The sequence below is a fragment of the Lissotriton helveticus genome, chromosome 6 (assembly GCF_964261635.1).
Source record: "Lissotriton helveticus chromosome 6, aLisHel1.1, whole genome shotgun sequence".
NCBI classification, from domain to species: Eukaryota; Metazoa; Chordata; class Amphibia; order Caudata; family Salamandridae; genus Lissotriton; species Lissotriton helveticus.
This window is the reverse complement of record NC_136067.1, coordinates 375801782-375822516: the sequence shown is the minus strand read 5'-3', so window position 1 is coordinate 375822516 and position 20735 is coordinate 375801782. Positions and strand designations below refer to the sequence as shown.

The following is a 20735-nucleotide window of genomic DNA, read 5'->3' as shown; positions in this document are numbered from 1 at the left end:
AAGACGGCAGTAGCAACATTTGCAGTAGCAGCGGTTACACGTTCCAAAAGTAAGATTGATGATGACATCTTGGCAGCTATTGCCGTGACTGAGAAGGGAGGTAATTATCCTAAGGGTTTCCCTTCAAAGTACTCATATCACTTAAGTCCAAATAAAGTTCCTTATGTGAGAATTAACGACGTTGGTGACAGACTGGTTGCCAACGCGGACCGCAGACAAGCTTTGATTACAGCAGCCCACACAGGGATGGTTTTGGCGCATGCCGGCATGTCAGCTACTGTATCTCTCATACAACAACAATATTGGTGGCGGGGTTTGTACAGACAATCACGTGATTTTGTCCTTCAATGTGGCATTTGTCAGCAAATGAAGCCTTCTTCTGCTGCACGCCCGCCCCAAACTCAGTTCTACATTACTAATAAGCCACTTGCGTGTGTTTATTTGGATCACTGCGGTCCTTTCTCCACTGATACTGCATATAAGTACATCTTAGTAGCAGTTGACTCTTGCACACGCGTTGTGTGGGTGTGGCCTCAAAGGAGCGCTGATGCCAGAACTGTCATAAGAGATTTGCGTGTCTTTGTGGGAATTTTTGCATGTGTCACCTTCCATTCGGACCAGGGTCCAGCATTCGGCTCTAAGGCGTTCAAGGATGCCATGGGTTCATTGGGGGTCCAAGTCAAATTTTCGTCTCCATACAGGCTTGTGGGCAATGGTGTTGTGTAGCGAATGAACCGTGATTTAAAGCAATCATTGACAGCGAAGGTGTTAGGTGCTGGCAGAGAATGGCTGACCCACTTGAATAGCGTACAAGGTGCACTTAATAATCTCCCTAGAAGGTCTCTGGGTGGGCGGACCCCATACGAAATGCTCTTTGGCATCAAAATGTTTGTTTCGGACCTTGACAGTCTAGACATGGTGGCGGGAGCTGCATCCTTTGACGTAGACGAACATTCTAATGTTTTGCAGAACCTACAAAAGACCAGAGACAGTCTTCCAAAGGAACACTTGCCCTCCACGTCTGAAGCTGCATTGCAGATTCCGGTAGTCGGCTGGCTACCCCAGGTTGGAGATCTGGTCCGAGAGAAGATCGACAACAAAAAATAATTTGGTCCTTCCTATCTAGCTCCAGTTGCCGGGCTTGGTGTGCAGGGTACAAGAACGGTCATTTTACCTCCTCTTCCTTGACGAAAGGGGAACAGGTACATTTCAATTGACCATGTCAAACCACACAGGGTGGCCGATACTGTATAGTATGACCCCTGCGGTTTCGTGTCCAGCAATGGTGCAACACTCTGTTTTGGCCTCGGATCTTACCATCGGGCCTGATGTTGCCATTGAAATGAGTCCACTTACGAATCCTATAGTGAATCTACCTGCTGGTGATCCTCTTAATGACACTGAATATACTTATCCAACTGACTTGTCTATGCCTGATTTGGAAACTTGTGTGGCTAATCAATCCAGTTTTTCATTTGACACTGGCTCATCCACATCAAAGACCCCTTCAAAAGTTTCCATTTTTGTTACCTGGTTTAAAAAACATTTTTTGATCCCACCTTGGATTTACATTTGACTGGTGCTGATTGCAATTTTTTTGTTCTTGCAATTTTTTTGTTCATGTCCATAGGATTTGTGGTTTATTTTTTTCATTTTATCGATGGACACTATGTTGAAGAGAGAACGTCAATTCGATTGATTGATGAAACTTTGGCTCCCCACTCCTCTTCGCACATCATGAAGAGGGACAAGACTTTCGTTAATATAACTGCTTGGCCCATTTTAGATGGGATTGTATGGGATGCTGTAAAGTTCCAGATTCATGGTCCCATAGAGGTTATTAATGTTCCCAATGTACTCCGTGTTTCTATGGGGGATGTGGTTAAACAAAATATTTGCTCTGATGATTGGGATGTAAAAGCGGTTGAAGCTTTATTTACTGATTTGAAATATTATGCTTCCTTCGATGCGAAAGATTTATATTTGGAGTCTGCAAATTATGGTGATTTGTACTGTTACCAACATTTTGGCAATCACTTTCTGCATAAGACTGGCTCATTTAGAAGCATGGTTAATTTCACACAGTGGGAACATTGTCCCGCACCAGTAGAAGGCCATTCCAAAACATTCCTGAACAAGTTTTCCTATTTTACGGATTTTGATCAATCCAACCCTAATGCATTTTATTTTAAATTGACTGGAGAGTCATTTTCCAAGGTTAGACTTACCCACACTAAATTACTCTATTCGAAGTCCTTTATTGACCAGTTGGCTGTTGGGGGCTATGAACTGTGGAGAGATACTATTGATCTTAAATCTGTTTGGGGTTCTAAAAGTTGGCAAGTGCAAGGCACTGAGGCTGTGCATCATGCATGTCTCATCCCAAACCATATGTTGTTTCTGAATGATACTATTTCCCAAACCACATGCTTTGGATTGGCTACTTCTAAAAAATTAAATGCTCCCTCCTTTCCAGAGTTGGGTGAATTCCCCCATTGGAATAATTTTACCAGTACACCCCTGAGTGAAATTCAGGCACTGTTTAGTAATTCCTCTTTTAATGTTTCCAGTATTAATCCCGAAGGCTGGTTGCTATGGCAAAAAGTGCAGATTCCTGCCAGCACCGATTTCTGGGTCTGACCACTGGCTATACAGAGGTAAGAGTTGATCCCCGTTTTCAGATTAACCATTCAGTCACCACCTATTCTGTAGGCAAGTTGTGCCAGAGTTGGCACAGACATTCATCCTTAGCGTCTGTTAAGTCGCATTTTTTCAAATTCACTGAAACTGTCGATTTAAATGATTTTGTGAAAGGTCCTGCGAGTGGCAGATCAAAAAGATGGATATATGCTGCTTACAATGAAGTTTGGAAACTGTCTCAAATTGAAGCTGCTTCTAGGCTAAGAGCTATAGATCAGGCAAATTTAGAAAAAAGTGCTTGCTGTTGTAGATAATAGCATTAACACCCTTTCTTCCCGAACTTACACTTGAGATAATATTGTGTCATCTGTGGTTGATATTTTACAAGGAAATGTTGCAGTGTTATATCGTGGGCAAAATCAATTGTGTTCTCTTATGCAGTTTGCCTGGACTTTGCAGACGCTTAAAAATGGTCAAGTTCCATGGGATTACATGAACACAAGCTTGTTATTTCTGCCTTTTAATTTGACTTTGAAACAGCAATTTATGTCGATGAAAGATGCCACATTTTCCCTGTTACATATTGAAAAATTAGAACCATTGCCTTTTTCTGTAGTAGAGGCTAATTCGGCTGTGTGGCTTATCCACGGGCTAGTAACCTTACCGTTCTCTCTTTTCAAATTCGAGAATTGCATGAAACACTATGCTATAGGCATATTTGAGCCCCTGGGTGGAGCATATCTTCATGAAGTTTGGAACCTCCCATTCACTTACAGATGTTTGAGGGACGGTAAAGAAGTACTTTTAAATGGCGAAGATTCCATCACAACACTAGACCATTCATTAACATTCAGAAATCTTCAGTTTCACGGCTCGTGTAATGTGCTTGCACCTAATTTAGCGTGTGTTTTGAAAGGCACCTTAGTCCAGGCCATTACACCTACATTCACACTGCTTGCTAATGGTAGTTATTTATTAATAAATAATGAAGAGTGTTGTGGGATGCACGCCGGTATGGCTTACATTGTTACAGTTTCCCAGCGTGTAACTTGTTGCAAGAATGTGTTGTTCCCTCCTCCGCATGGCAGGCTTGATGCTTCCACCTGGCCCTCGATTCCGACCTTGAAAGCAGAGTTCAACAAGATGAGCAGAATAAGAGTTCTTTTGTCTCAGAAGGAAGTTCCCCTTACATCTGCACATGAGGCATTTGTCCTTCACGTTGCAAATAGTCGTACTGAAGTCAATGCACTTCGGTGCTTTGATCCACACAATCTTGAATGCCTCGTCGACTACTGGCTTGGCTAATTTTTTTTAAGTAGTATGCTCTGGCCTTGTTGCCTCATTTCAGACTATATTCGGTGTGATCCCTGCATTTTTTCATTAGATTTTTTCCAATCTATTTGGAGGTTTCCACTTGCTCCTGGCTTTGGGCGCCGGCATTCTGCTTTTATTTTGTTTATTACAAAATGGATGCACAATATGTGCCCCTCGACGCACAGTCCTGGCTGCTCCACCTGAGTGACCAGATGCTAGAATATTATGGTGCACTGCCTTTGGCGACTCTAAGTGTGGCGTATGGTTTATCGTTCCGGTTCTCTTTCTTCACTTGCGTGCAGCCTGTTTTCCATTGCCTGGATTGTGGATTCGAAGGGGCCCTGGATTTGTGTCTCTGCAACACGGTGTCTCCTGATCTGGATTTTGATCTACTAATGAGTCCCTTAGTTGCTCATGAAACAGACTGTTCTGGTTCCGGGATTATGGCCTCTGCAGCGGCACATGGGGTTCTAAGCAATTGGAACGTTTGGACTGCGGCCGATGACTTTCTGGATCGCAGTTATCTTGAAGTAAGCCTGAGTTGTCCTCTGATGATGCTAGAGGCTCCGGCAATCGAGGAACATGTATGTTCTTTTGCTTTGCTTAATTGGATGGCTGAAATGTTCATGGATAACAACAATGACTTCTTGTTGGAAGCAGTTGCAAAGTTTGGTGCTTACACGTTGTTGGACTAAAGTATTAATTATTTTTTTTGATTCATAGACACGTGCTGGACTTGTGAATATTTTTAATTTTGGTCTTGCTTTTTTATTACATATCTGAGGTATTTTCACACACCATAGCAACGTGTGTTTGTATACACTGATTTGAAAAAAGATTTTTGGCTTTTCAATCCTAAATTTCAAGTTCGGCGAACACATTTCTGAACTTGGTTCTGTCTCACTCAAACTTGAACTCTGCGTTCTATAATGTTTGCCCTGAGTGTTGTGTGTTCCCCAAACATGGGGGGTGTAGTGTGGTTTATGGGCCTCTTTTTGCTTGCATGTTAAGTTAGCATGGCTTATTAGAAGTTTAAACGCAATTTTCCTTTTTGCTGCTTTTTACACACGACACTGCTTAGCTGTTTTTGCTGAGTTAGCTTTCACGAAGGTCTATACATGAAAAAAAAGGTTATTTTTCGACATCTCTAGACCTACATCGTGTCCCCAGTCTGCACAGTGAGTGCTGAGTCGCCATGGTTATCATTACGTGCAAGCCTGTTTATCGGCGTGTCCGTGTAACACATTCTAGACAACAATTTGGCAGCTGCAAGCCGAGTAGGATTCTGGCGCCTTTATCGTAGCACGCTTGCCAGAATTGAGCACACTTGGAAGATTCCAGGCATGCAGAGAGACTAACCAATCCTGATGTAATTTACACTTACTGAGCGGACAGGTAAATGTGGTCCCCCTGAGAAAACTCCAGAGACCTTCCATAGTTTTATAAAACATAGTTCCTAGATAGGGAGGGTGCTTTAAATAGGCGCTTTTATCACCTGTTTGCACTATCATTGTAATATGATTCCTCCTTTTGTATTTTATGGAATTGTAACCATGCTGTTCATATTATTATTATCTACCTGTATGCTGATGTTGATTAAAATACTGTGCTTGAGATCACGTCGTTAAAATAAACATTTTAACCTTACCGTGTCTCTATTTTACTTCTGTTGTGGACTGGTGTGAATGTATAACCAAAGAGTGTTCTCACTTCCCACCATTCCTGAGATTGTTCTAAGTCGCATGTACTAGGTTGTCTAATCATTGGTTTCTTTGCTATAGGATGAAGAGCTAATGTGAGACTGATTGCTAGTCTGGTAGGGGATTTTGGGTACCAAGGTGAGTTTTGGCACACCCTAATTCACTGAGGTCCTGAGTCTCTGTGCACAGTTCTGTGTTTGTGCAGAATTCCTGTTACAATCTGCTCTATTGAGGGGAAAAAACAATCAATTTTGTTTTCCCTATTGTAGTACATTAGCTCCATAGGCTAGCATGGGAAGGCTTAATCTAATATTAAGAAAGTCTAACTATTGACAGGAGTGAGCTACAATATTAATTTACCTGACAACTTGCGAAGGTTGGATTTATTAGAAAAAAAAAGAATTTATAGAATTTGATTTCCTGTTGTGCCTGAATCCAGCTCTGGAGATGCCTTTCCTGATTGGCCAGCTTTTGACAGACTGACCCAAACTGCTCTTATGAGTTGGTCTGCAAGAAAACAAAGACATCTATGGGGAGATCTGAAGCTGCAGAGCAAAAGGCATAAAAGAGTCTGGGTAGCCAAACTGGTCTTCACAAGGAGAATGACAGTGAGGACAGAAACCAGGCCCACCCCCACTGCTTGCACCCCAGTCAGATGGGAGACCCTGTAATTTAATTAGGAGATGAGCTGTGAGGCGAGTGTAGGGAAAAGTAAGCCACACCTGTTGGTTGGGTTAGACAGACCTGAGGTTTTAGGAGAGATTTTCTCCATTTTGAGTTTTGTGTAACAGTGCTTTCTGAGACAAAAAAAGATGCCACACTTCAGAAGATGAGGCCATCACAAAGGGTGGCACACTGCACCCCATTGCTTACGAGTACCCCCTTCTTGTCAGCCCAGAAACCTTGTATAAATATGGGACAGCTGACCAGCAACTCGTATCCATACCTGGAAACAGGAAGAAGAAGGGTGGAGGGTATGTAGAGCTCCCATCATGCTCAAGACTAAATCCTAAACTTACTACTATTTGGTATTCACAGAATGCACTTACTACTTTTGGGATTCACAGAGTGAACTTACTACTTTCGGGATTCACAGAATGAACTTACTACTTTCGGTATTCAAAGAAGCTTGTGGCTTGGAGGCGGAGCTTCCGGCTCAGAGGTGGGGGTTTAGCCATGGCTGAAATCTCCACCTCTGGGCCGCAAGCTCAGCCCGCAAGCCGGAAGCTCCGCCTCCGGGCCGGAAACTCCACCTCCGGGCCTCAAGCTCTGCCCCCAAGTCGGAAACTCCGCCTCCGGGCCAGAATTTCCGGCCCGAGTGCGGACCTAAAGTTAGTAGTCTTAAATCAATTCTGTGAATACCGAAAGTAGTAAGTTCATTCTGTAAATCCCGAAAGTAGTAAGTTCACTCTGTGAATCCCGAAAGTAGTAAGTGCATTCTGTGAATACCAAATAGTAGTAAGTTTAGGATTTAGTCTTAAGTTCATTCTGTGAATCGGGCCCTACTCTACTAAGTGAATAGCAATATCAATTTCCACTTTTATTCACTCACTCTCCATTGAGAAATTGGGTTGGTGGCTGAGTGGGGTGGTAACCCTGCTCAAGCAGCAGCCACACTCCCTGTCAGGGTGAACCACAAAAGTGACAAAATTAACCTGTGCTGAACTTTCAGGTAGCTTGGCACAAAAGCAGTCAGGCTTAACTTAGGGGCAATGTGTAAAGTATTTATGAAGCACACAAACTCTAATAAAGTAAAAACACAACACAAGAATTCTACATCAATTTAGAAAAAGAGAGTATATTATATTGCTTGACACCAAAACAACACAAATCCAATCAGTAGAATAGGGGTAATGCATTTTTAAAGTTTACGTTAGACTCTAGCGCCTAAAAGCCTGAACCGCAGACATCTAGTTGAGTGAAGAGGGGTCAAAGTCGAAAATTATGGCTGACCACGATGGAATGTAAGTTGAAAACCAAAACTGATTGAGCCTGGTCAGTGCTTACCTTCAGTCTGAAAAGAAATTTGAAGAAAAAGCCACTGAGAAAGTAGAAGTTAATTGGGGAAAAGCTGCAGATGTCCGATGAGGTGGCGTCATCATCGGGAAGCTGCTGGATGAAGTCATGGTGAAGATTTCTACATTGGGACTTAGGGCCATATGTAGGTGGCCAAATACCGGTCGGTGACGGCCGATTTCGGCTGTTCCCGACCGGTATTTGTAGTTTCAGATGTAGGGAGCCAGAAAATTACCGATTCTGTAAATTTACCGAATCGGTAAATTTACAGAATCTGTAAATTACCGAATCGGTAAATGTACAGAATCGGTAATATGGTATGTAGGTGGCACTGGAAACAGTGCCAAAGGCCCTTAGGAATTCGTTATTTACCATGAAATACTATTGCATGGTAAATAACGAATTCCTGTGTACATCCACATCTGTGCATGTACACCTGTGCCATGTGGCACACATACATGCCCTTAGGGCATGTATGTGTGCCACATGGCACACAAGCCAGAATCAGGGGTGCAACAGGGTGTCAAAGTGACACCCTGTCCCCCTTGACAAATCGGTAATTTTACCGAATCGGTATTTACCGATTCGGTAATTGCCATTGATTCCTATGGGCCTCAAGGCCCATAGGAATCAATGGCAATTACCGAATCGGTAAATACCGATTCGGTAATTACCTAATCATACCGATTCGGTAATTGTTACCGAATAATTACCTACACGGCCTTTACCGATTTGTAAATACCGAATCGGTAAAATTCGGTATTTACGATTCGGTAAATGCCATTTACCTACATATGGCCCCTAGTCTCTAATTTGGAAGTTGAAAATCTTCACTGGGATGAAGCTGGAGGCTGTAGCCGATAAGAGTTCCATGAGGCCAGATATCCCTTTAGTAGAGGACCGCTGAACATTAGTTTTCTGCCTCACAGAAGAACATAGCAGGAGCTTCCCCAAATTCTGCCTGACTGCTGATGCACTTTGGGCACATAGACGAGCAGGAGGGTCCTGGTCTCCTCTTGATTCACATAACATTTTCTGGCCAAATAGTTTTTTAAGCCCTAATTTTGAGATTTTGTCTACCTGGGCACCTTGAACAGTGCCTCCAAGGGTCTACGACTGGAGAGGCAACACTTGGGGTGTTTGGACTCACTTAGGCTGGGTCTATATGTGGGTTCAAAACCGTTGGAGTCTTTTCTGTCCCTGACAGTCTAATCAAGAGGCCAGCCAACTAGCTCTTGGAGTCACTCTTGTAGTCCTGGGATCAAGAGTTGGAGGGGGCTCAAGCAGCAGGGCAGGCCTATAAGGGTTCAAGACATGTTTCAGTTCAGGCAGCAGTGCAGTACTTCCAGGTGCATCAAAGCAGTCTGCTGAAATACACAGCAGGCTACAGCATCTGGCAGTCCTCTGAGAGTATGTCTGTAGGCCCAGAAAGTGAACTGAAGAGTGGGTCTGTGAGTCCTAATTTTATACCTGGTGACTTCTTTGAAGTAGGAAAAGGTTCTAGAAAATTCTCTGTGCTGTTCTTAAAGTTTTTTGCTTCACCTGCCCTGGCTCCTGACTGTGTGCATGAACAGGGGTGGTATGACAGGTCATTTGCCTGAAGGCACGGCACAACCTTTTCAAGTGCAAGTGGGCTGTGCCAAGTTCCATCCCCCCATCCTGCCAGTGATGGCCCTTTCAGGTACATCTAATCCCTCTATTGTATTGTTGTCTGGGAGGAATATACAAAGTCCAACTCCAACTACTCCCAGTCATGTGACCCAGGAACAGTCTACTGGCGCTACATATTTAGGGAAGGAAAATTCCAACTTTCTTATAGTGGCATTTTCAAAATCGTAACTCACAATTTGACTGTTCCATTGAAGAGGATTTTAAATTACAATCTCTCAGGAACCAAAACGAAAGGTTTGCCTTTCCAAATCAAAAGATTCATCTTGTTAAGTGTAGTAAGGCAGCCCAATGTTATTCTATATAAGGTAGGCCTCACAGCGGTGAAAAAAATGAATTTAGTAGCTTTTCATTACCAAGACTTGTAAAATTTAAAGGTAGATGTTTAACCATTTCATTACAATGCAATTTGCTCTACGAGCTACCTAGGGCCTACTTTAGGAGTTATACATGCAATAAAGGGGGAGTTTAAGGATTGGCAAGGGAATTATGTTGCTAAGCCGAATTTCCAGTTGAAAACTTCTTTCAGGCTGCAATGACAAGAATGGGACATGTCTTAAGGGACAACTTATGTAGGTGGCACAATAGATGCTTCAAACCCATTAGTAGCATTTAATTTACAGGCCCTAGTCATATGGTATACCACTTTACTAGCAACTTATAAGTAAACTAAATATGCCAATCAGGTGTATGCCAACTTTAACATGTTTTAGGGAGGGAGCACAAGCACTTGAGTACTTGGTTATTTGAGATAAAACGATCAGAATTCTAAAGTCAGGAAAGCGAATTGAGCAAAATAGCAGGGAAGAAGGGAACATTTTGGAGGTGAACCTGCTGAAAAGGCCAAGGAAAACATCTCCCACCTCGGATTTCCCCCTTTTCACCTCATCACAATCCCTCACTGCTTGTAAAGCAACCACTAACAGTTTCCATTTCCATTTCTCAACCAGATCCTTTCTAAAATATTTAAAGTTTTCAACCTTGACTTTAGTAACCTTGCTCTCATCACCTCTTAACTTCTTAACCAATGTCATACTTCTCCCCCTCTCGTTTCCACACCTCAGAATCGCAGGATGACATGTCTGTTTGGGCTGAAAACATTAGGAACACAAATGTCCACATTCAAGTAGCAGAAGACAGTTGTAAGAGCAGCAGAATAGCTGTCTGCTGAGACACCATTATGTTACCAAAGGCTTATCTATCAATCCACACAGCAAAATTACAACACTGCAAAGCTTTGGCAATAAGGCAAGACAACAAAGCATTATTGAATTCAACTGATCTGGTTTAAATTAGAAAAAGAAAAAGAGAGCACAAGAGAGTTAGAGGGATGGGAAAGACAGTTGGAAATAGAGATTGTTGGAAGGTACTTTGCTGATAGATACTTTGAGGCTAGTAAGTAACATGCAACAAGCAATCCTAGCCAGGAGCCAAGAAAACCTGTTGAGACTTGCTTGAAGACATTGATAGGACATTGAAAAGTTGGGGAAGAGATAAAGGGAAGGGAAATAGACGGAAAAGGTAAAAGATTGGGAAGAGAGCATCATAAAGATGAAAGACTCACATTCAAGAGGGCTTTTGTTGCAGCCGTTTGTTTTGCAGACTTCAACTCTAAGGTAATAGGAGCCGTGTTTTTCTGCACTCCTGTACAAAGTGTTCTTGGATCTCACATCTGAACAATTCTTGAAGACATTATAAATTGGGTCCAAACCCTCTGGATATGGAAAGAAGAATACAAATAGTATTTGTTTATAACTCAGACTGACCAAAGTAACCACATGCCCATCACGAGAGGCAGACTTGTTCTGATATCGACACACAAACCCCAAGATGAGACCAGAACAGGATGATCTATCACCAGCAGAGACTTTACTTTTTATTAATACAAAACTTTTTTAGGGTGAACAATCCTCTTCAGGGTCCTGCTCATTCCTAAATGTCATTGCTCATTCAAAACACCCAAATGTATAGTTCTCGTGAGTGTATTTTGGGAACAGACGTTATATTGTGCATGATATATTCTGTGATGTGTGCCACTTTTCTTTCTATGCATATTGGTTGCCTTCTTTTACCTTCTTCAGTCTTCTTTTCTTCCTTTAACTGTGAGGTTCTCCCACGTTGGAGCCACTTTGTGAAACGTTAATGTAGTGTAATGATGCTGTCTTGAAAGACAACAAAAATGTGTTTCTGTACAGTTAGGACTCAGAGGTTTTCCTGGTCAACCTGCCCTGTAGTTGTTGTCATCAACATTAGTAAGTTTTTACCAACCTACAATGTTCTGTTGATGAGATTGTTTGCCGATAGGTATTGGGATACATACTGCACAGCCCCATCTCACAAAGATGGTACATATGATCACCACCAGACGTCCCTCATTAGATTGCTGCCAAAAATAGCAGACTGGGAACACTGTTTACCTGACACAACAAAAAAGGCTGTTTAAAATGTTGTGACATAATTTTACCATCTCTTGTAATTATTTTTCAAAATCAAACATAACTGAAAACACATATGTAGTAATCACATGACTAAATGCACTTCTACTGTGCAATATGAACTAGATGTTGTCCTTTGTGCTCTAGATTTCTATCCAGAGCATTTGAGAAAGCAGACAGAATAAGGATCCAAAATACCACCCTAGGATTCAGTTTTTGTGCTCTTATTGGATAGGGGATTAAAAGACAGCATCTCAGATCAAGAGGAACATTACATCGTCCACGTACTGTGATGTCTAGATGTCACTATTGTGAAAAAAATGGTTTGAATTAGAAAAATAGTGTTTTATATAGGTTGGCTTGTTATCATAACCAGTACAAGGCTTAGAGGGCATCATAATGAGACCCGGTTTCAGCAAACCTAAAATTAAACTCTGAATAGATCTTTTCCACAATGTGAGATCAGGAATTTGACATGGACCTATAACAGTAGAGTTGTGACCTCTTACAAGCCTTGGAGAAGCAGTTTGGTCTCAAAACACTCTTCCAGAGGCAAATATACCCTTTTGTAACGTAAGTGGTTGCATTAAAAGTAAAACGAAAAGCAGGTCCCTTCTTGCTGTACAACTGAAAAAAGTTTCAAGATTAGTCCACAGTTCCACTTATGATGATAGCAATACTCATCTCACAGAGTATGATGATTTTTTTAAAATCTTTCCTTTTTTCTTTTTGGAGTTGCCGCTCTAATTCTGACCTGAAGAGACTCCTGCCACTGAGTAAGCTTTCGCACCCAATCTTAGGCTACCTATCGGCTAAGTAAGGCTTCACTATTATTAAGCCGGTAAAATTATGGTTGAGGAAATTTGGAAGGCATTAAGGATATGCTTTCTGGTAAAGCTGCTACACATGATGACACCACAGCAAATTCAACAAAGCAGCTAAGGCACAACTAACTCCACTGCTGTACAAGTTTTTAGGTCGAGCTAGACAGCGCATGAGCTGTCTCTTCGAGACCTGCTGTGATCAGTCTGTATGCTTAGAGTCCATCCCCTTTCATGCCATTCCTTTTCATTTTTCGTTGTCAGTGTCCTTTAAAAATACTTGCTTGCTAGTGGTCAGTCCTGCCTTTTTGTCCCTCCTTTCTCTCTTGTGTTCCTCCCACAGAGCAGGAACTTAGTACTGTCTCATTCTGCTATGGTTCTTTATCTGTTCTTTGGGGGGCTAATTCTTTTCTTGGTTTCCTACTCTGTTACTGTTTGCCTGTGTTTAGCGTCTGTGGCCTAGCTGCTTATATTCAAATATAACATTCTTTCTCCCACATCCTCTTAATGCCACAGTTGTGTTACTGCTGCCTCCCCCACCATAGATCCCGCTGCATTGCTTGCATTTTTTTAATTAGGCTTTTTGCACTTTTCGATCTCCATCAGTTGGGCTTTTTCTAGTAGTATATTCTACAATAGTAGACCAATTAGGAATGCTAAAAACATTGAAGGCCCTATGGGGAGATGTTCTCCTGCCCGATAGGTTGGAGTACAGAGTTTGCTAAATGAAACTCTTTTGCAAGTCCTGGGGGTGTTGGCGCAGTTCAGGTTGGTAAAGATTGTAAGCAGATGAGACCCCGGGTGTTATACCTAAAAGCGCAACCTCGAATGTATAAAAGACAGGCATTTGAGCAGCCCCTCGATAGGTCAGAACTGAGGTATTTGCTAACAAGTTTGAGGAATGTCTCCACAAAGGATTTAGCACTGGTTGGCTTCAGAGACGTAATTGGGGAAGAGATAACTAGAGTTTTGTTTACTTCAAATGAAACAGAGGGGCATATTCTCAAAGTTGTATTGCCGAGTTAACAGCACCTTACCGCAGCCAAAGTGGCGATAAAACGATCGCCCCATTCACAAGCTGGTGCTAATAGCCCTTATCACCAGTTTACCTGCGATAGCAGCCACAGAGAACATCGCCACAGATGACCCCAGCAACTATCGCTAATGAGATGCAGAGTAGGCGTTCCCATGCAAATAAACCGCCACAACACCTCTCTGCAACATTCTCAACAACCAGTCAGATCTGCGATAAGATCACAATACATGCATAAGGTGCGTTAGCAGCAGGGATTTAACACCTGCGCTGACCTGGTGTAAAGTCGGACCACAGCCTGCACCAGGAAAGGGAGCCCAGCCCACAACCACACTAGAAGCTCAACAGATGCCATGGAGCAACTGATCATGCAGCTGGGAGCCCCTACAGGGCCACAACACCAACAGCCACCCCCCTGGACCCCAACCGCCCCCACCCCGGATCACCACATAGGCAGCACAGACAGCGGAACTTCAGAAAACGCACCAGCCTCACAGACTTAACACCAGAGTATGTCATTGTCCACTACAGGCTCAAAACAACAACCATCCTCCGCATCCTGAACATCATTGCGCACCGGCCAATGGTACCAACACAGCGGACAACAAACATCCCACCTCAGACAAAACTGCTGGCTGTGCTGCACCTGTTGGCCTCTGCTACCTTCCAACCAACAACCGCCAGAGTCAGAGGAGTCTCAAAGCCAGCCCTTTCCAAGTTCCTCAAACCTGTCCCGGATGCCATAATCAGCTTGGTACCCCAGTACCTATACTTTCCCCACACTGCGCAGGAACAGTTGGAGACCAAGCAAGGCTTCTATGACATAGCTGGATTCCCGCACGTGTTGGGGGCAATTGACTGCACACATGTCCTACTTGTGTCCCCTGCTGACACTGCACACAATTACCGCAACAGAAAGCACATGCATTCCATCAATGTGCAGGCAATAGTGGATCACCGAGTATTCTTCACCAACGTTGTCACCAACTACCCAGGCAGTGTGCATGATTCCTACATCTTCCGACAGTCCATCACCGAGGTAAGGTAATTCACGCTACAGCGATATTCTCCTGGAGCGTCTAGTAAAGGGCTCCCGCATTCTTCACCTTATTACTTCTTAGCGTATGCTCACCATGCTGATACTTATTTAGAAAACTGTTAATTTCACTGCTTTTATTTGTTTTTAAAGTTCTTGCCTCACCTCTAAACTTTCACTTCCCCGGTCCACCACTGAATTAGTCAGATTGCTGTGGAGGGAAGCTGGAAATTAAAAGGGCACCGGAAGTGATTACTATTTCCTCTGCAATCAGTGCACAGGCCAGTTGTTCTGCACCCGTCCAGACTAAAAAAATCATGCCTTTTCTTACACGCAGCAGACGCGCTCAGCGGGCGCACCGAAGGCAAGCCCGTCTGTGCCCGTCCGCGGCTGGACCGGGCCCAAGCCCACCCCCCCTGATCCATCCAACAGAAGTACCCACGATAAACTATTGACTTACACATCTGAACAACTAAAAGCCATACTCTCCACCTGCAACCACTCACTGAACTGTCCCACCCTCAATTTTGAGAAATTAGTCCTCCATCCCACCAAGGGCTGCCCCAACAGCCGCTTCACTTTAGACACTTTCCCTTCACCCCATCCTCTTCCCATTACCCCCTCCTTACATGCAGACATTCACTCTGCCTTGATAAACTCCAGATCCCTCCCAAAACACAAATACGAAAGGCGGTGCATCCATTGGGGGCATTTGGGCGTTGCCCCATTAACACAGCATGGCCCCATTCTTCCTCGTTGAAATCGTGCCAGTGGAGTCAGTCGGGATGCATCGCTGAAGGGGGTGGGCGGGGCAGCACTGCAGGGTTGGGTTTGCGTTGTTGACTGAGTGACAGCAGCAGCAGGGCAGGTCCAGTGTGCATGTTCGGGTTTGGGTTGATCGCTTTTCTGTTCAGCCCGAACCTGCGCACTGCAATGCCCTGCATTAGGAGAGCCAGCGAGGGCGACGGTTTCCAGTGGCCAGTGGCCTCTTCTATGGGCGGGGACAGTCCCTGCTCATGCCAATCCTGACGCTGCTGGAGCCGCCTGGATTGGCTGAGAGAGGGGTTGCCAGTGCCACCACCAGCCACTCATTCAGAAGACATCGAAGGCGCCAACCCGGACCTCGGCCCAGGAGCAGACAGCAGAGGCGGCGAGGATGCGGACCTGGTCAGGTAAGTTTCTCAAGTTTTTCACTGTATTTTTAATCCCACCCGACCCCCCCCATACCCCCCTGCATAATGCGAGTGGATCCACAACTGCCAGCTCATTCTAATCGAGTTACCTGCCCGAAGGGGAGCTTCGGGGGGGGGGGGGGCAGCCAAAAGTAGGGAGGTCCCCCCTGGGGCAATTTGGGAGGGCTGCGGGGGGGCATGGGGTGAATCTGCAGAACATTCTAGAATGTTTTGGGCTCCTTTTGGTAGTTTTTGGTAGCACCGGCTATATAGGTCCCTGACTCCTCCTCCCAGCCACCATTTTAGATTTGGTTACCTGGTGGCTAGGAGGTTAGATAGTTAAAGTTTTTCCCTCCCTCTCTCCCCAAATTTTTTTTCCCTTAGTGCAGATTTTCTTTTTCCCGTTTCTTTTTATTTTGCCAATATCCCCCCTTTTTTCTATTTTCCCTCCTTTTCTTTTTATCTGGATGGCTTTTTTCTTTGGAGCAGGTGTGCAGGGGATTTTCTTTTGTACTTGTCGCTTGGAACAGGTGCTGTGTGGAGTCTAGTTGTTTCAGGGCTGTTTGTGTCAGATTTTGGTGATTAATGGTCAGGTTTGTTTTATCGTCAGGGAAAGGATGAGTTGGTCATTGGTTGACCATTTAGACGTTTTGGGGGGGGTTTGACAGGGGTGAAGGGTCAGGCAGGTGATTGGTTATGGAGGGCCTGGTATTCATAATGTTATTGGGGTTGTTGATGACGTAATGTTTTATAATGATGACGTATGTTTTATAATGATGACGTCATGTTTTATAATGATGACGTAATGTTTATATGATGATGTAATGTTTTATAATGTTGTTGTAATTTTTGAAATGTTGTATTGTATGGGTGGGGGAGGGGCCATGAAATTTTAGGGGAGGGGTGGGGTTTAGGTTTATTTATTTATTTAGTGAGGTTTCGTTTTGGAAGGCTTTGCCAAGGTTTATTAAGTTGTGATGTGCACCTGTTCCTAATAAAGCGGCCTTTTCCACATTCAAGCCTTTTTTGGTCTGCTTTTACCCCCCCACCCCTCGTCCTCCCTCCCAATTCTCCCAGTCGCAAGCCTCGTGTTTCTCCCGCAGAGCCGGCCTGCTTTTATTGTTTTTGCGACAGGCCTTGGTGGCCCAGTTATTAGATGTCACAAGCAGCCCATTCACCCGGCGCTGTTTGCTCAAAGGCATGCTGGCTCGAGTCGTGCTGTAGAGATTTACTCTGACTAGACTCCCTGCACACTATTGAATCCTTATACAGACGAAGAGGTCCCTCCTCTCAATGTAAAGCGTGGGCTGGTGTTACTGTGAATACAAGAGTAAGAATTAATTACCCTTGCTGGAATTTTCTCCCGTGCAGATTGTTTTTCAGTGTTTTTCAGTACACTGCTTTGTGGCCTGATGACTTGTTTCACCCTTTACACTTGGCACATAAGATATCTGCAGAACGCAGAAGTTGATTTTGTCTGAGGTTTTGCAGTTATTCGTGTAAAGTTGAGGCTCGGTAAATATGCTAGTGTAGCAATCGGATTACAGTAATCACACTGCTGATTATCTTCCTTGCATTTACTACTTTTTATCTTCTACGATTGTTTTTGTCAGATTTAATAATTCGTGAAGTGCTGGTCCTGCATCCAAACCCTTCCTCTGCCCAGGTCTTAGACCTTTCCACTTCGCTTGACCCCTTCAGAAGAGTCCGCAGTGTCCGTGTGCGGTTTAGTAATCTGATATCCTGTGAGTCACAGCCTTGAATATCCCTTATCAGTCAGTCCCCTTCTGAACTACATTTAAGATATTCACTCCTTGGATATGGGGGACATTTTTTTCAAATATTTGGCTATAACATCCAATACAATAATGCGATGCAAATGTGCCCCCTTAAACTAGATTAGCTAAATCTAAATTATATTTCTCATTGCCAATTCGCTATCACACCCTCATGTGTTGTTCCATTTTGATATCATTTCGCTAGCGTTGATGCTGGATTTTATCCCAAAAGCTGAAGGATAAATTAATTATTTCTTCAGTTAACATTTTTTGCTACGTTTTTCAAGGAACGAATGTCTTGGCTGTGCAATTCACGTACACTTTAATATCTCTGAACACATACAAAAGATGATAATGAGTGTGAGCTAGGTTCCTATGGGAAGAGATTGTGATAATGCCGATGTCATCCCCAAAAGCTGTTGCTAGCTGCACATGAAACTCGGTCACTTTTACACCCTTAGCAAGTACGCATAACTCGGGTGAGCGCACATAGCGCCTTCAAGAGTTTGTTATAGCGAGGTGAAGTGGTCTTACCTCGGGCCCTTTGATGGACACACAGTGGGCAGCGAGGAGAGGACAGAGTGGCAGATGCAGACAGTCCCTCCGTGCGCCTATGTGGTTCCTGTGAACACTGCACATGTTCCACCTAAACTTGCATTCCTAGGCATGGTTGGTTTTTCCAGGATGTTGTTTAGTATTGTTTTTGTTAACAGCATATAGCCTCAAAGTGTGTGTGATTTCTGGTTGTGGGTGGACCATGTTTGAGCCCTCTGACTTGAGTTGAAGCTGAAGGTAGTGCACGTTTCTCACAGGGCAGTCAGTGGGTCATAAACGTGTTCAGAACACATGCTCATCGACGCCTTGTGTTATTCTATCTATTCTTCTGCCTATGATATCACTGACGTTGCAACTCCTGTGTTATGTCTATGCAGAAGTCTGTTTTGAAAGTACTTTTGCACTAAATATATGTGTTGTCAAATTATGATTTGTCTTTTGAACTTTACTTCTGTCCTTCAACTCTGGATGTCCCATTTGAAGAACTTGCTGTTCCATAGCTTCACGGCAAAACTGACAGTGCAGTGTCACTGTTGTCGTTTGCATCTAATGACAAGTTTATGCTTGCTTAAGTACTCAAGATATTTTATATTTGATTTAACTATAATGCATGGCTCTGTACCTTTGAATAGCTGTTGTGTGTATATTCACCATAACTTAGCAGAAGATGTACTACGTATCAGATGACCGACTCCATTTAGTTTTTGCTTGTTGTGCATAATCTTTTTGTCGTTCCAGGAACCAAGAGCTGCTGTGTTCTTGTTAGTCTGACATTTTATTGCTAAAAATTACATGTGAATGTTGTTTGTGGCAGTCAGAGTAGAACAAGTCCTCCCTTTGTCTGATATCTCAGAAGGAAGTGGGATTGAAACTTTTTGTTGCTATATCCCTCCCTATCTTTCTGTCACTCTCTCAACGATTATTTTATCAATAAAATAATCACCATTAAGGCTAACATTCCCATCGTGCCCCAACCCAATCTACCGGATCACTCCCTTTCTTCCTCCTCTGCACTGGATCATTTTAAACCTATCTCACCTGAGCTCTTCCGTGACCTTCTTGTTAAAGTCAAGTCCGGCTCTCCGGCTGACTGCGCACCCGCTCGGATTCTTAGAACTCTATTCACTAGTTGTCCTACCCCTCCTTTAACTCTTCTCAACTCCTGCTTAGCTCTGGGTTCTCTCCCCTCTTCTTTTAAAACTGCCATTGTGCTTCCTATCCTGAAGAAAGCTGGCCTGGACCCCTCTCTTCCATCTAATTTCAGGCCGATCTCCCTTCTTCCCTATCTTGGGAAGATTCTTGAGAGCTACGTGACATCTTGTCTCTCTAATTACATCGAGGAGAATAACATCCTGGCCTCTCACCAGGCCGGCTTTCGACCTGGCCACTCTACTGAGAGTGTGGTCCTCGCGGTCCTGGACGAACTGAAAGCGAAGGCCGACAGTAACCTCCCCCAGGCCTTAGTCCTCTTGGATTTGTCCGCTGCGTTTGATACGGTCGACCATGTCATTCTTCTCGACCGTGTCAGCGCAGCGGGCATCCAGGGCACTGCCTTATCCTGGATCGCGTCCTTCCTTCAGGGCAGATCACAGGCAGTTCACCTCTCCGATTTCTCTGCACCCCCCCTACCGGTTACCTGTGGGGTACCCCAGGGCTCTTCTCTTTCCCCTCTTCTCTTCAATCTCTATATCCGTCCTCTCATTTCCTCTCTTCTTGAGCTGGGGGTCTCGGTGTATAACTACGCAGACGACCTCCAGCTCGTCTTTGACCTTTCCTCTCCCACTCACTCTCTTCCCAAGCTCAGTTCTACCCTTGTCTTCATCTCTCAATGGATGAGCTTCAATCATTTGAAGCTCAATCCTGACAAGACTGAGCTTGTTCTCACTGGTGGTCCCTCCAATCCTTGGTCCTCCGTTCACTGGCCCTCTTCCTTTGGCCCTTCTCCCTCCCCAGTCTCTTCTGTCCGGACCTTGGGCATCAAGATCAGTAATGATCTTTCTATGCATGCGCACATTAGTTCAGTTGTTTCCTCTTGTTTTCTTTCCCTCCGCCTCATTCGCAAAATTTCCCGGTTCTTTTCTGTTGACGCCCTTAAAGCCATCATTTCTGCCCTCATTACATCCCGCCTGGATTATGGAAATGGCCTGTACCTAGGCATTCCCGCCTACGAAACTCGCCGGCTCCAGGCCCTCCAGAACCAGGCGGCCCGCCTTGTTTTTCGTCTTCCTAAGTTTTCCCACATCACTCCCGCCCTTAAATCCCTTCACTGGCTCCCCGTTCATTTCAGGTCCCAGTTCAAACTTGCCTGTTTGGCTTTTCGGGCACATGCTCGCTCCGCCCCTCTCTTCATCAATTCTTTAATCTCTTCTCATGCCCCAATCCGCTCTCTTCGTTCTTCTTCTCTTTCTCTTCTTCACGTTCCCCGCTTCCGCAAATCCCGCACCGGAGGCACCCGCTTCTCGGTGCGGGCCCCTCAGATCTGGAATACTCTCCCCCTCGCTATTCGTTCCATTCCTATCTTTTCACACTTTCGTAAAGCTCTTAAAACCTTTCTCTTTCTCCAGGCT

General features: G+C 44.2%; 1 protein-coding gene across 1 annotated transcript in view; it reads right to left on the bottom strand.

The window, feature by feature from the left end:
• The window catches only part of LOC144762587 (phospholipase A2 inhibitor and Ly6/PLAUR domain-containing protein-like), a 100421-nt gene that overhangs the window by 27331 nt on the left and 52355 nt on the right, over positions 1 to 20735 (bottom strand). The window contains exon 3 of the mRNA XM_078647814.1: positions 10903 to 11052. Coding sequence (XP_078503940.1) covers positions 10903 to 11052 — 150 coding nt within the window. The remainder of the gene's footprint in view (positions 1 to 10902; positions 11053 to 20735) is intronic.